Genomic DNA, 13754 nt, shown 5'->3' on the forward strand with positions numbered 1-13754 from the left:
AGAATTTTAGCAATGTACAATCCAGTGTTAAAATACAAAGTTATGAAATGATGAGGGGGAGAAAAAAAAACAGAGGTTGTGAATCTTCCGGGTGTCTGATACCGGGTTTATGCTTTGTTGCTGGTAGATAACATGCAGTTGATTTGTTTGCCTTCGGCTAAATCAGAAATCGGTGATGTGCAGGTCGATGTGGCTTCGGTGTCAGACTTTTTTTTTGGTGAGAGAGACCATGCTTGGGAAAAGAACCAGAGTATTAACATAGCAATAATAACAGATGAATAATCATTTCAAATTAAGTCATGCAAGCGCAAAAAGAAATAATACTACTACTACTAATACTACTAATAATAATCAGTAGTTAATCAGTAGTAAAAAACCAATACAGTGAATACCACCAGAATCTGCAGTGAAAGAGATAAAGGCAGCATTTGGACTATAATTCAGTGGCAGGGGGTTTGATCTACACGCTGGAGAACTGAGTTGCAGCCAGCTATTAAAGCTTTCAAGACAGGGAGACTTATGCCACCTGAACTACACCCCATTCACAGCCCCCATTAACGGCTGTGACGCTGCATACAGAATACCCATACGTTGAACCCTTTATCAATATAGTAGCACGCTGCATTTAGCACATAGACTAAAAAGCTAACCATGTCAAGAAATCGTGGCAGTTTCAGGGTCAGTGGGTTGTTTTCATGTGTGTCGTCAGGCGTACTGGTCAAGCTCTTCAACAACACAACTCTGTGCTCATTACACTGTAAGGCGGAGCCACATCCTCGAGAGTGACCTCAGTGCTTTTTTAACAAGACTATTCCACTTCACCGGCGTAGCCGTCCATCCAACAAATCATTTCCTTCATTACAATCAAAGTGTTCGGCATTAATAGCATCCAGACTGTTGTGATAAATCCACACGTGAGCTATTCCGAGTCCAAGTCTGGCTTCTTGTCAAATCTTCTGACTGTATAAATTAAAGTGACCTCCTTAGACGGAGATACGAAATGAAATACGAAGAGGATCGAGACATGACATCAAAACAGAAAGGTAACAAAAAGCAGAGGCACAAGACTTATTTCACGGATAGTTTAGTAAATGTTTTTGGATTTTTGTGTCAATCTCGCTTTAAACTCATGAGTAGAAAGAGAGCTGTCATGTCAGATATCATGCATTTCCAGTTCTAATGCATTTCTTCAAGAGAAATGGTTGGAATGTGTGTGTGGTGGTCTGCGAAAACCCAATCACAGCTCTAGCTGGCTGGAAAAAATAAAAAAGGCAACATATTTGATATACTTTGACAGCTCAGTTTTAAGAAACTGGAAATAAATAATCACCATATTGATGTGGAAAAAATGATTTACTTTTTAATCTTGCCTAGGCGATCATTCTGCAAAGACCACGTTGTGTAAAGAGTCAGTTTAACAAATCGATCGTAGAAATAAACGCAAAATCAAGGAAACTCCACAATATTAGGAGGAGCTTGCAATTTTTTACAATTACCTCAGATTTTCTGCAGATTTTGGCCAAGACACCTCATATGCCATCATCACAACTTGCATTCTTGGTGGTTTGACGGTTAAGACTCTGGGTTACTGATCTGAAAGTTGGGGGTTTAAGCCCCAGCACTGCCAGGCTCTGGGTTACTGATCGGAAGGTCGGGGGTTTAAGCCCCAGCACTGCCAAGCTGCCACTGTTGGGCCCTTGAGCAAGGCTCCAGGGGTGCCGTATCATGGCTGAGCCATACTGGGATATTCGAATTAAAAAGAATTTCACTGTGCTGTAACGTATGTGTGACCAATAAAGACCATCATCATCATCATCATTCACCTAAAGCCATCTTTGACTCATGTGTGTCGAACACGAGTACAGCTAAATGGTCTCATTTACTAACAAACATCACTGTGAAAGACACTGTGCAAATGCAATTTCACCAATTGAAGTAGTTTTCCACAAAAAAAAAAACACACAAAAAAACTCAAACTGCAGTAAATCGTGCCGCGGGAAAATCGTGCAAAACGCCGTGAAATCCTGAATGGCCTGACAAACACTGTGGTGAAAACAGTCAGTCTGCCTAATGATGTCGAACACCTTGCTAGCTAGGTGTAATTTCCTCACACAGTGAAGGTCAGGCTTTGATCAAGCTGTTTGCTAGTGGAAGTGCTGTAGTGAAATGTACATAAGCCTAATCAATTCAGTTTGTAATCAGCTGTCAAACGTCTGCAGTTTTCCTCCTCCAGTCGGAACGAAATCCGAAAAGCAATTTTCTCCTTTTTAACTTGTGGGGGAATTTAAAATACTTTACTTATGGTTGAGGAAAAAAACAAACAAACAAAAAAACAACGTATTTCTATTCATGAAAGTCTGTAGTTTTCTGATCTATCTAAATAGAAAAGAACTGAATTTCACCATGTAAAAGGTTCTCCCAGGCTAGATTCAGGAAAAAAAAGAACTAAAGCAATCCCATATTTCTCTACAATCACAAACTTCTCAAGCATTTGAGAAGTTTATACAATATATATATATATATAGTATATATAAATAATATATTATATATATATATATATATATATATATAGTATATATATAATATATATAAAAATATATACATATAATATATATATAATATATATATATATAAATATAATATATATATATATAAAATATATATATATAAAATATATAATATATATACACACACATTTTTTTTTTTCAGTGAAACAACTGTTATAGGTTATGTACCTTTAAAAAAAACTTTTTTTCAAAATGTTTTAAACTTCATGATTAGCAGTAAAGCTATAGTGCTATACTCATTGCACCTTACCAAAATTAACTGGCTGTACTTTTACTAAATCAGGTCCCCTTTAACAACCAATACTGTGTAGAAATCCTCGCCACTTCACATTATGCTGCAGCTACGTGATAGCAGAGGTGAAGAGTCGATAACTCGCATATGATTTGTTTGAAATCGGTGATGTCCAGACTCCTGTGCTTTTCAGTCTCAGTTCAAGACTTGAGTGTCGCTATGATTAAACACGGACCGAAAGCACTGACAATACGTTGCCGTGAGACACAGTATACCGCATTAACGCAGAAAAAAAAAAAAATCGTTTAGTTGTAACTAATGAGGTTCAGCTAAATCAATACTTAATTAAGTCACCTTTAACGCCTGTTATTTTTGTGCGTCGAAACGTCTATTGTTCCTCGCAGTCTTGGTGTTCCTGTGCCTCAAAGGTTATAATTATGAGAACGTCTCCAGCTGTTTTAACTAATCCTGTGCTCTGTACAATGGTACTGAAGAATTCACATCAAACACGGTAAAAAAGAGAAAAGTTTTAATCATTTAAAAAAAAAAAATAAAAAAAAAAAGTCATCCCATCAATTGTTATAGCTATTTCTAGATTATTCTGTTTTTATTATGGCTCATTACATAAAATTGTCAACCTAACAGTAAAGCAGATATATAAAATAATGTCACAGTTGTAATATAAAACACTTCCTCTTTGGTTATAAATCTTAGTTTTAAATGTTATTCACGTGTGCGGTGAATTCAAGGACGAATAAACACCAGCAGTGAGTTGTTAGTGCTAAGATCACGTCAAAATCATTTTAAACTAAACATCTGTAGTGTTTTAAAGAGAGGTTTGTCAAACACGGATAATAAGAGGTGCGTATGATGCCAGAAATGATATACAATCAGGCAAAACATTTTTGGAGTAAAAATAAATGGAACTAGACTTATAAAAAACAATATAACCCTGAATACAGCAGAGTATCACCAGCGAGCCTAAACACTGCTCAGGCTATTTTCTGCGTTTAGCTTTGGTCTCCTCTTGATGTGGCGGTGTTGTGCTGCACTGCGAGTGAGCGCTGAGCGACTGCATGGCTTGGACCTGCTGCAGACGTTTACTCAGCTCTTCCTCACAGGCCTGTAGTAACACCGCAGTCCTGTCTCTGTCCCAGCCCAGCTCGTCCATCATCGTCTCAACTCCCTGCTTTAGCACCATCTACACACGCAATGGTTTATCACAAAAATCAAGGCACTGTGTGTATTCAAAACTCACTCGCTGTCCACGTACCGCAGCAAGCCTGGCACGAGCAGCTATGATTTTCTGCCGCTAAACTAAACTAAACTATCGATCTTCCTTTCAGTGCTTCAATGCAGAGTTTTGAATCAGATCAATTGTGTGAATTAAAGTAAGTAATAACTGAAGAACAGTGTAAGCGGGAATAGTCTGCGTTCAGGTTATAGAATGACGAAGAGGGCTAGTGCCCCCATGTGGAATTTAAATGTAAGTGCATTAATAGAGAGATTGTGTTGTAGGGGAAAAAAAAGATTCCTGACCACATAGTAGGCGTCCAAATCTATTTCAAATATAAATGAGGGATCTTCACACACTCCAATATGAGGGAACAATATGTTAGTCAAATATCTTGACAAGAAAACAACAACAACCGAGGTAGATAAATCAGGAATTCATTAACTAGGCCGACAGGCATGTAAAAGCTCCAATGCTGCACAGAAACAACTGACTAGGATTTAAAAAAATGATAGTGAGCTAGTTAGCTAGTTAAGTGCGTTAATACAGACTAAGAGACATGAATCATTTATGAATTCCTGGAATCCTTATTCGCTCCTTATAAAGTTTCTAATGAAGCACGTTGTGTCCGCGATCTCGACAATCACCAAGTTGCTTCCAAAAACGTTTTTGCCATGAGAAGTTTCTAAATATTATTCGAGTATGGTGTTTATTATCTCTCAGTATGTTTAACTGTCCGCGTGTTGTGCTAGCTGGAGAGTTAAATGACGACTTTGCGCTGCACTTTATTTATTTCATCAGTTCTCGGCCAATGGGATTTGGAAGGAGTAGTGCACGCTATATTTACATCATCGAGGTGGCTCGTACCACTGTGAAAGACAAGTCGTTTCTTTCTCTGGTTGTTACGTACTACTTGTAACCTACTTTTCTGCCGGGCAACTATGAATACACAACTGGACATGAAATCTGCTTGACCATGGAAACCCGGCTAGTGATTTGTCCACCCATGAACCAGCTCCACGAACCTTCATGCTCATTCCAATTACAATAGCTATAATATTTAAAGAGACCTCACAGTTACTGAACATGGCACACTGGTTCATTGTTGAAAGTAAGCTGTAAATGTATTATATGGATGTGGCAGAGAAATGCCTAGTAACGATGGTGCACAATATTACTCCTTATTAGGATTAGCAAAAAAGCAGATACAATTGCTTCAATATTTTTGTTGTTTTGCTCAAATTTATAATTAATAATTATATAATGCATCAAGATTAGTGAAAACACTGAGAAGTGTGCAGGTGTCACCGATCATAACCGCAAATGGCTCATGTAGCTGCCGGTTTATATTTCAACCACAGTGGTGCTGATAGTTGTTCAAAGACCGAGCTGAACTGATTAAACATGTGGAATCAGGTATGACTCCTGCAAAGTAAACCTGGTGACCTCGGATTCGTTATTGTACATTGCTCCAGCAGCCAAGACGTGGCATCTGCCATGTTCAGATGATTTCGTCGGGTCTTGCAGTTCTTTCAAAATCTGCCAGCAATTTACATGTCTCAGCAAGACAGCTTGTTACTAATCTTCTACTACAGCATTTCTGCCTTGGCCTGAAGTTCCCCACACAACATATTTCCCCTGCACACCTGAAGGTCTGTTAGATAGACGCAAATATAAATTTTTGTTTAAAGAAATTACAAAAAAGATGTAGAGTGCAAGTGCGATCAAAGAGCAGGACTTCAAAACGTCCCATAATTAATACATAGGTGTTGTCCTTTACGTGTGGGGAAAAAAAAAAAAAAACAGACTAAGATTTTCAGTCTTCTTAAATATTTGAAGTCTCAGTGAGTTTCCAAATTGAGTGCATTAAAAAAACTGCACACGACCCCTAAACAGCCTGACGCCCCTCTTCTAATCTATTCAAGGTGCAGATATTTATCTGTATGCAATGTGAGAAAGGCCTATGAAGAGACACTGGTCCCGTACCTGCAGTTCCTCATTGGAGAGTCTCGTTTCAGGACTCGTTTTGCCCTTCAGAACCAGCAGGATCCTAGCGTTAAACCCTACAGCCGAGTCCACCTCGACACCATCTGCCTCGTCAAGCACTGCTTCACCTGCAACACACAAGATCAATAAAAAAAAATGTGCATAATCTATACTGAATAAAATCCTGCCAAAATGTCAACTGCATGGATCATATAAACGGTTCACATACTGCCACCACCATCTGCTGTTTCGTCCCTGAATTGCAGCACACTTCATTTGTTATTGAACGGTATTATCTTTCACAGCACAATGGCACCACCTTTTGGCTGCAGGGTTTCTAGAAGACATCAATAGATGTCCCCCCCATCCCCTCCCCTCCCCTCCCCTCCCCCCAGACAGTGTCACCAACAATAACGTCCTACCTTGTTGCAAATCCTGGCTGCGCTCTTTCTCCACAACGTTGAGGTAGAGCTGCAGCAGCTCTTTGGACTGCCGCTCCTCTTCTCTGCGGTCCAGCACTCTCTGCAAGGTGTCTTGTAAATCCTGAGTTTTCTGCTCTGGGAAGGCGAGCGCTGAGGCCAGGACTGCACGAGGTACAGCCACCAGACTCTGTAGCGAACACACACATTAATACATAAAACTCATTAACACCACAGCACTGTGGAACTCTCAACTCTGATGGGTCAGGAAGTGTTTTCATTCATTTTCTATAACCGCAGCTCTGATAGTAGTTCCGCGTTTATATTAACGTTCTCGTTTTGACAGATTGTTGTTTCTATGGTAACGACTCATTCACAGGGACTTAAACGCGGATACGTCCACATAATCCGTGGTGGTGTTATGTAACGAAAATCACACAGGTTTCTTTGTTAAAGAACGTATTGTTCGTATCGTGACGCTTCCTGTTAGGAGAAGTTTATTTAACATTTTCTTTTCAAAAGGAGTCTCAAGTGTGAGCACTTTCTAACAGTCAGAAATGTTCACAGTCCCAAATAAAAGCTATTTTTTAATTAATTTAAAAAAACAAACAAACAAACAAACAAACAAACAAACAAAAAAGTGCTGTGGTACAAAAAGAATAAACCACATCACACCACCTGGTCAACGGTTATTTACCTATAAGGAATTATTTAACAATTATGTAATAAGTCTGGAGTGAGGAAAGTTTCGAACACACCTGTAGATCTGCCTCAGACATGAGGATGATGCTGGCCAGGTTGTGTCTCAGCTGTTCAGCTAAACCGCACCAGGGTTCTACACCACCGTGTGTACTGTCTACCACGTCTGGGTCCGCGTCAAAGGACCGCGTGAGCCATGCCGTTCCTCCGTCAACTACAGAGAACAACAGTCCTGATCAGGTTTTGAGATCGAGATTCGCACAAAAGTAAAAAAAAAAAGGTTTTCGCCAACAGACATTCATACATCGGTTTGCAGGCTTCCACGTCTCTTTATCTTGCAAGAGCATGAATTTGGTGTTCGGTGGAAGGCATAAGAAGTAGGAGTCATCTTCCACAATGGTTCCGTCGTCGTCAAGCACCACGGACACTGATGTGTCGGCACTGTAGCCCAACGCTTGACTACCTACAGGACAAACACATCAAAAATATTTCGGGTAAAAATTGGACTAGAATCTTTAGAAAAACAGGCCTGTGCTTATACCTGAATGTCATACTTTGGCAAAGAAGAAGAAGATGAAGAAACGTGGGAAAGATTATCTGAAGTGAACGAGTCTCTACTCGCATTAAATCAGATAGTTAGTCAGACAAGCAGCAACTAGTGATGGATATTCCGGCTCTTTTTTCAGAGACGCAGATTATTTGGCTCACATTACAAATAAAAACGGATTCTTTCAGGCTCACAACTGACTCATTTCCATTTTTCCTCTACATTTTCTTGACCCTTGATTATTGGTCTTTCTCTACCTGTGCAATGAACTCGACTAATAAAATAACATTAATTTGCAGTTTTGAAAATTGATGTAAATAACTGTTAAGTTCACAATGCACTGCCCTGCTGAAAAAACAATAGAAAACATCATAGAAATTCTAATGGTTTCCACTACAAATACCATTACAAACCATGGTATCCACTAGATATAACAAGCCACCAATAGAAGGGACCATTACAGTTTCCATTAAAACAAAATACAACTCCCATTATAACCATTACAAATTCTAGAAGGGTTTCTATTGGGGGTTTTCCAGCAGGGAAATGTGTATTGACTATTGGCATCTCTGTATTAATGGCATTGCGCTGCTGTGTTTGTGTTTCATTAGGAAAATAGAGAGACAGAGAGGAAGACAGAGAGAGAGCGAGGGCGAGAGAGACAGAGAGAAAGACAGACAGAGAGAGAGACAGAGAGAGAGAGACAGAGAGCGCAAGAGAGACAGAGAGGAAGACAGAGAGAGAGAGAGAGAGACAGACAGACAGACAGAGAGAGACAGAGAGAAAGACAGACAGAGAGAGAGACAGAGAGAGAGCAAGCACAAGAGAGACAGAGACAGAGAGAGACAGAGATAGACAGAGATAGAAAGAGAGACAGAGAGAGAGAGAGAGAGAACACCAGAGACAGAGACACAAAGAAGGAGAGAGAGAAAGAGAGAGAGCGAGACAGAGAATCAGCGAGACAGGGAGAGAGACAGCGAGACAGGGAGAGAGACAGAGACAGGGAGAGAGACAGACAGAGAGAGACAGAGACAGAGAGAGGACCTAACTGTGCCTCAAGAGCAGAGGAGACAGTAGAGGAGCTCAAAATAATGACTTCAGTTTTACTTTCATTGAACTCCAGACAAGTGTTAACCATCCAACATTTAATGTCCTCAAGACATATAAAAAGGGACCCAAAGGGACTGATTTATGTGATTTGACCTAACTGGTGAATATAATTGGGTTTAATCAGCACAGCAGTTACAGGAAATACCACACTTCTGATACACAGCACCCAGGGGAAGCAAATAAACAACAAGTTCCTCATTCAATTCACATCCAGCCCTTATAAAAATCCATTACGGATTAATACAGTAGAACTAAAGTTATATATAACTAATATAATATATAACTATACTTAATTCTTTTATCATGGTTTTACGAATCTACTTCATAATAACACTATCGTGTTTTAACATATTTTACTGTACCTTTACGACACTTAAACTATTATAAAACATTTATGTAATAACATCTGTACACTTCACACAGATTGCAGGCTTCACCTGTGATTATCTGTATAAACACAAACAGAAAGCACTAATCTGAACTGTGTGTTTAGATGTCAGTGTTTGACTTACCTTTTACTTTGAGCTGGCTGAGAGACACCACCACCACGCCGAAATACTTCTGCCGGCTGAAATTACACACTTTACAAGGCTTTAACGCTGACATGACAGTACCAGTTACACACACATACACGTTCAAAATCCTTATACTTCTGTTCAGAGACTAGTTTTAATGATTAGATACGACACGTTCCTGTGAGCTAACGTTAAAGATTTGGTTTAAATTTCACTCCGCCCCAGAGACGCCTACGTACTATCCAAAGATAAGGCGAAACTTCCTTAAATCCCAATTTGCTTCATATTTGATATAAAGTACACTACATAGGTTGTAACCGCCATTATGTTCCGCCCTCTGTAGTGTTCTAAAGAAGGGAATATCGAGCCGTTTGGGACTTATCGCATGACTTATCACGTGATCAGCTATTTTTGGTCTGACAGACGTTCGAGTCGAATAGATTCAACATTGAGTTAGCTTAGCTTGCTACACAGTCCGATAGAAACGTCTTTTTATTTTTTATTTTTATTTTTACACAAGCATGTAAAAGACGCGTATCAAGCTCCCTATCAGTTAGAACAGTAGTTTTCGGCTACTTTGCTAAACACAGCGAGCTAGTAATGGGAGAAACGAAGCTTTTTCGAAACTGAATCAATTGAACCGTTGCAAAACGATTCAGTGATTCGAAGCACTCGAAACACCACACGCTGGCTCCACCTGCTGGTGGAAACGCTGTAACAGCAACTTCTCGTTCTATGTTCTTTCTGTTTGCATATGTTTTCATGGAAGTGTAATGTTTTAAATATAATTTACAAATAAATAAATACCATTAAATATTCGTGCTTGTGTTGTGTTTTTACTTACAGGCTTGGCTAATCAGGCCATCCATTTAGACACAGTTAACTCTCACTCTGCCTGTTTAATTATACACAAATGGGTTTGTCATTAAAGCGGTCTCTAAAAATTTGTGTCTCATTATGATATGAATCTCAACAAGATTTTTAAAATACACATTTTGTTTTAAACCATATAGGCCTGAGTGTGAAAGGGACATGATGTGACTGTGTGACAGGAATAAAGTAAAACAGAAATTCATGTCATTAGGAATTTTTATTTAAGAAAAGAAGTTGTTCCAGTGTTTCAGCATTTAAACAATTTCTCATGGCACATATGTTGCTGGTATTGAAATATATATATTTTTAAAGAGATGAGTGAATATTGTTTGGTGTTTTCCCCAAATCTCCAGTGGATCACTTGTTCTGCTGAGGTAAGTGTGTTCAAGTACTGTTGAAGTACAACAGTTGCATCAGCAGTGACACTGTGGACTTTTTGTGTCTCACTTATCTTATGGCCCAGGAGCTCCTATAAGTTTTCCTCTCCATCTCCCTGTCCTCCTGCTGAAGTGGCTGCTGCTGAAGTTGATAGCTGGGGTGATCCTGGTGATAGCGGAGTAGATGTTTCACGTATGTGGTGTTTGACTGCAGCATCAGCGTTGGCCACACTGCCAAAAGCTGCAGTCTTAAATCTAGGATCCAAAAACGTTGCCTTGGCCCAAGTCCATATGGACTCTACAGCTCCGAAGCGCTGTTTCAGGTTCCTTATCAAGTTATTTGCGAGTTCAGTTGCTATTGGTGATGTCAGTTTGTGAGTTTGTGTGCTCTCTCATTCATTTTATGAAATATCATCCTGATGATAAATATTATCTTTGAAGCTGTGACCACCTTCTCTGTTGAGAAGAGGGAAGGATGAAAGGGCATGCGAAAGGGCACTGCGGGATGGCCTCAAACGGTCCACTGTTCATATAATGAGTCTTTATTGGTCATATATACATTACAGCACAGTAAAATTATTTTTTCTTTGCATATTCCAACATGTTAGGAAGCTGGGGTCAGAGCACAGGGTCAGCCATGATACGGCACCCCTGGAGCAGAGAGAGTTCAGGGCCTTGCTCAAGGGCACAACAGGGGCAGCTTGGTAGTGCTGGGGCTTGAACCCCCAACCTTCCGATCAGTAACCCAGAGCTTTAACCGTCAAGCCACCATATAGTCTTTGAAGTATACAATATGTGCTGTTCCACCTTGTTTCCAGTTCCTGAATCAGTTTCAACTTTGGCTTGTAAGATGTATGGAAAAAGGAAGGATGTACTGCTAAGAAATTTATGAAGTAGTCTGGACCAATGGAATGTCCCTTTTAAAATAGTGAACAGAACATAAACATAATGTAAAGCTTTGTGTGTGTGTGCCTTCAAACACATCCACGTTTTAGTACACATGAAGGAAACTGAAAAAGAGACTCATTACATCATGTGTAGGATGCATTCAGTGTCCGACAAAACACTGAGGGGATTTCATGCGTATTTATATCACTAACACACACAACATCTTGCTTAAACAGGAAATTACTTAACATGATAAGATATAAAATCAGAAATACATTTGACCACCATTAAAAGACCAGTAAAACATTTCTCAGTGGGCTAGATAGATAAATCTGAACCGAACTGAACGAGTAGAAGTGAAGCTGAACTTCAGGCCAGGATGAAGATCGTCCTCATCACCACCCTCTGCCTGATCTCAGGTCAGATATTCATCTTTAGTAAATGCATTTGAGGTTTGCTTTCCTAGAGCAGGGGTTCCCAAACTTTTCCAGGGCAAGGCCCCCCAAATGGCACTAACATTTGACCAAGGCCCCCCTTTTGCAAGATGTCTTTAAAACAGATAGAAAATACAGACTTCTGAATATATCCCCCCCTTTTTTAAATAATTATATCTTATATCTTTACATTATATTACATTAGGAATTGATTGTGTGTGTGTGTGTGTGTGTGTGTGTGTGTGGGTGGGTGTGTGTGTGTGTGTGTGTGTGTGTGTGTGGTTGTCTGAGAGTGAGAAAGAGAAAACATATTAGTGGGAAGGATGGGCTTGGTGGCTCCGACACAGTTTGTCAATCCTGGACAAATCGTTGAGGTCCCGCGGGCGCCCCCTGGCGGCCCCCACTTTGAAAACCACTGTCCTAGAGTATTTAACGTTTACTAAGGTTAATGGACCAATTTATTTTGATTGACAGGTCCAGTGGGTCACTCTGAAGTGATTGGATACTCAGGTGGACATGACATTATACTCTCTCAGCTGATCAATGACTGTTTTTATGTTTTGTGATCGTTCATCATGAGTCCCTTGTTATTATTTGGTTTAAATATCTTATTTTGTTTCTTTAATACTGCCCTTCAGAAGCTACATAAGTTATATGTTTATATGTAAAAACACCAAAACAAAATAATAACAATTTACACCGATCATCCTGTAAGAGCCATTATGTTGTATTGCATGTCTGTTGTAATTCCACTCTTTAACACTAGGTGGAGTGTGGGTCTAATTAGTATATAGGTAGCTAGAGGGTAATAGAAGGTAGGTGTGTAAGGGAGGGAAGCACAACCATTTTTGAGCGTATCAGGACATGTGCAGGTGGAAGCAATCTTGTGGGATTACTATGTGTTTGCGCATTGCAACTGTGAGTTTAAAATTACATCTACAAGCTTTGTGATAAAATAAAGTTGATAAAAGCAGTACTAGACTGGAAGAGTGTCTTGTTCGGATCTCACACGTCGGAAACAACCCTACAACACCTCTATAGTAAGTGACAAGATGGTCATTTGTCACTTCACATCCTGTTCAAAAGTTTACACCCCCCGGCTCTTAATGTATCGTTTGCCTTCGTGAGCATCAGTGAATGTTCACACCTTTTATAATAGTAGTGTACAAGTCCCTCAGTTGTCCTCAGTGTGAAAAGGTGGATCTCAGCATCATATAGCTGCTCTTGGAAAGGGGTCAAAATGCTGGAAGATGCTGGAAAAAAGCAAAGAACTGGAGGATTTTTCTGAAGAACAGTAGGCAGTTTAGAAAGTGTTTTAATACATTAGAAAGGCATAGAAAGAGCATTTAACTGCTCAGGGCAAACAAGGGACTCATGAACAACTATCATGAAACATAAAAACAGTCGGTGTGTTGTCATTAAGGTAACAACACAGTATGAAGAATCGAGCGTATGTAAACTTTTGAACTGGTTCATTTGTGTAAATTCAGTCAGTGTGTTTTGTAGATTATTTGTAAATGTCTGTTATGTGAAATAGCTTATTCAGGGCAGGACTAAATAGAAATCAAAATGCAATTTTAATGATTCCTCTTTTTTTTCAAGTATTAACAATTTTCAGTTTCTTCAGGGGATCATGAGAATTTATGAGCACAAACTGTAAACACATTAAAAAAAACTGAGTTGAACTGTGCAACTACAAGATGACATCATCAGCACTAACAGAAATCCCACTGGAGGCATTATATTCCAGCAAACACTCACTCATTATACATAACTTACTCTTTTGTTCTGTATTCATGTTAAATGTGTACTGTCAGAGAATCAGTGTGTTACCGTCAATGGATTTTACAGTGAAGGCATGACATAATTACAT

General features: G+C 39.4%; 1 protein-coding gene across 1 annotated transcript; it reads right to left on the bottom strand.

Annotated features, from left to right (window-relative positions):
• Positions 1–3312: 3312 nt before the first annotated feature.
• Positions 3313–9622, bottom strand: dffa (DNA fragmentation factor, alpha polypeptide). The gene is made up of 6 exons (XM_053644198.1): positions 9307–9622; positions 7442–7600; positions 7197–7351; positions 6442–6628; positions 6020–6147; positions 3313–4000 (listed from the first exon to the last, which is right to left on the bottom strand). Exons 1-6 carry the CDS (start codon positions 9398–9400, stop codon positions 3797–3799), a joined length of 927 nt encoding a protein of 308 aa, XP_053500173.1. The 5' UTR covers positions 9401–9622; the 3' UTR covers positions 3313–3796.
• Positions 9623–13754: the final 4132 nt, after the last annotated feature.

The sequence above is a fragment of the Ictalurus furcatus genome, chromosome 15, assembly GCF_023375685.1.
Source record: "Ictalurus furcatus strain D&B chromosome 15, Billie_1.0, whole genome shotgun sequence".
NCBI lineage: Eukaryota > Metazoa > Chordata > Actinopteri > Siluriformes > Ictaluridae > Ictalurus > Ictalurus furcatus.

Bases quoted from the DNA above. Each gene is read 5' to 3' on its own strand.
- dffa (XM_053644198.1), bottom strand. From the start codon at position 9,400: ATGTCAGCGTTAAAGCCTTGTAAAGTGTGTAATTTCAGCCGGCAGAAG. The intron at 6,629-7,196 runs GTGTGTTCGAAA...TGTTCGCTACAG, and splicing joins TGTCTGAGGCAGATCTACAG to AGTCTGGTGGCTGTACCTCG. The intron at 4,001-6,019 runs GTACGGGACCAG...TTGCGTGTGTAG, and splicing joins TCTCCAATGAGGAACTGCAG to ATGGTGCTAAAGCAGGGAGT.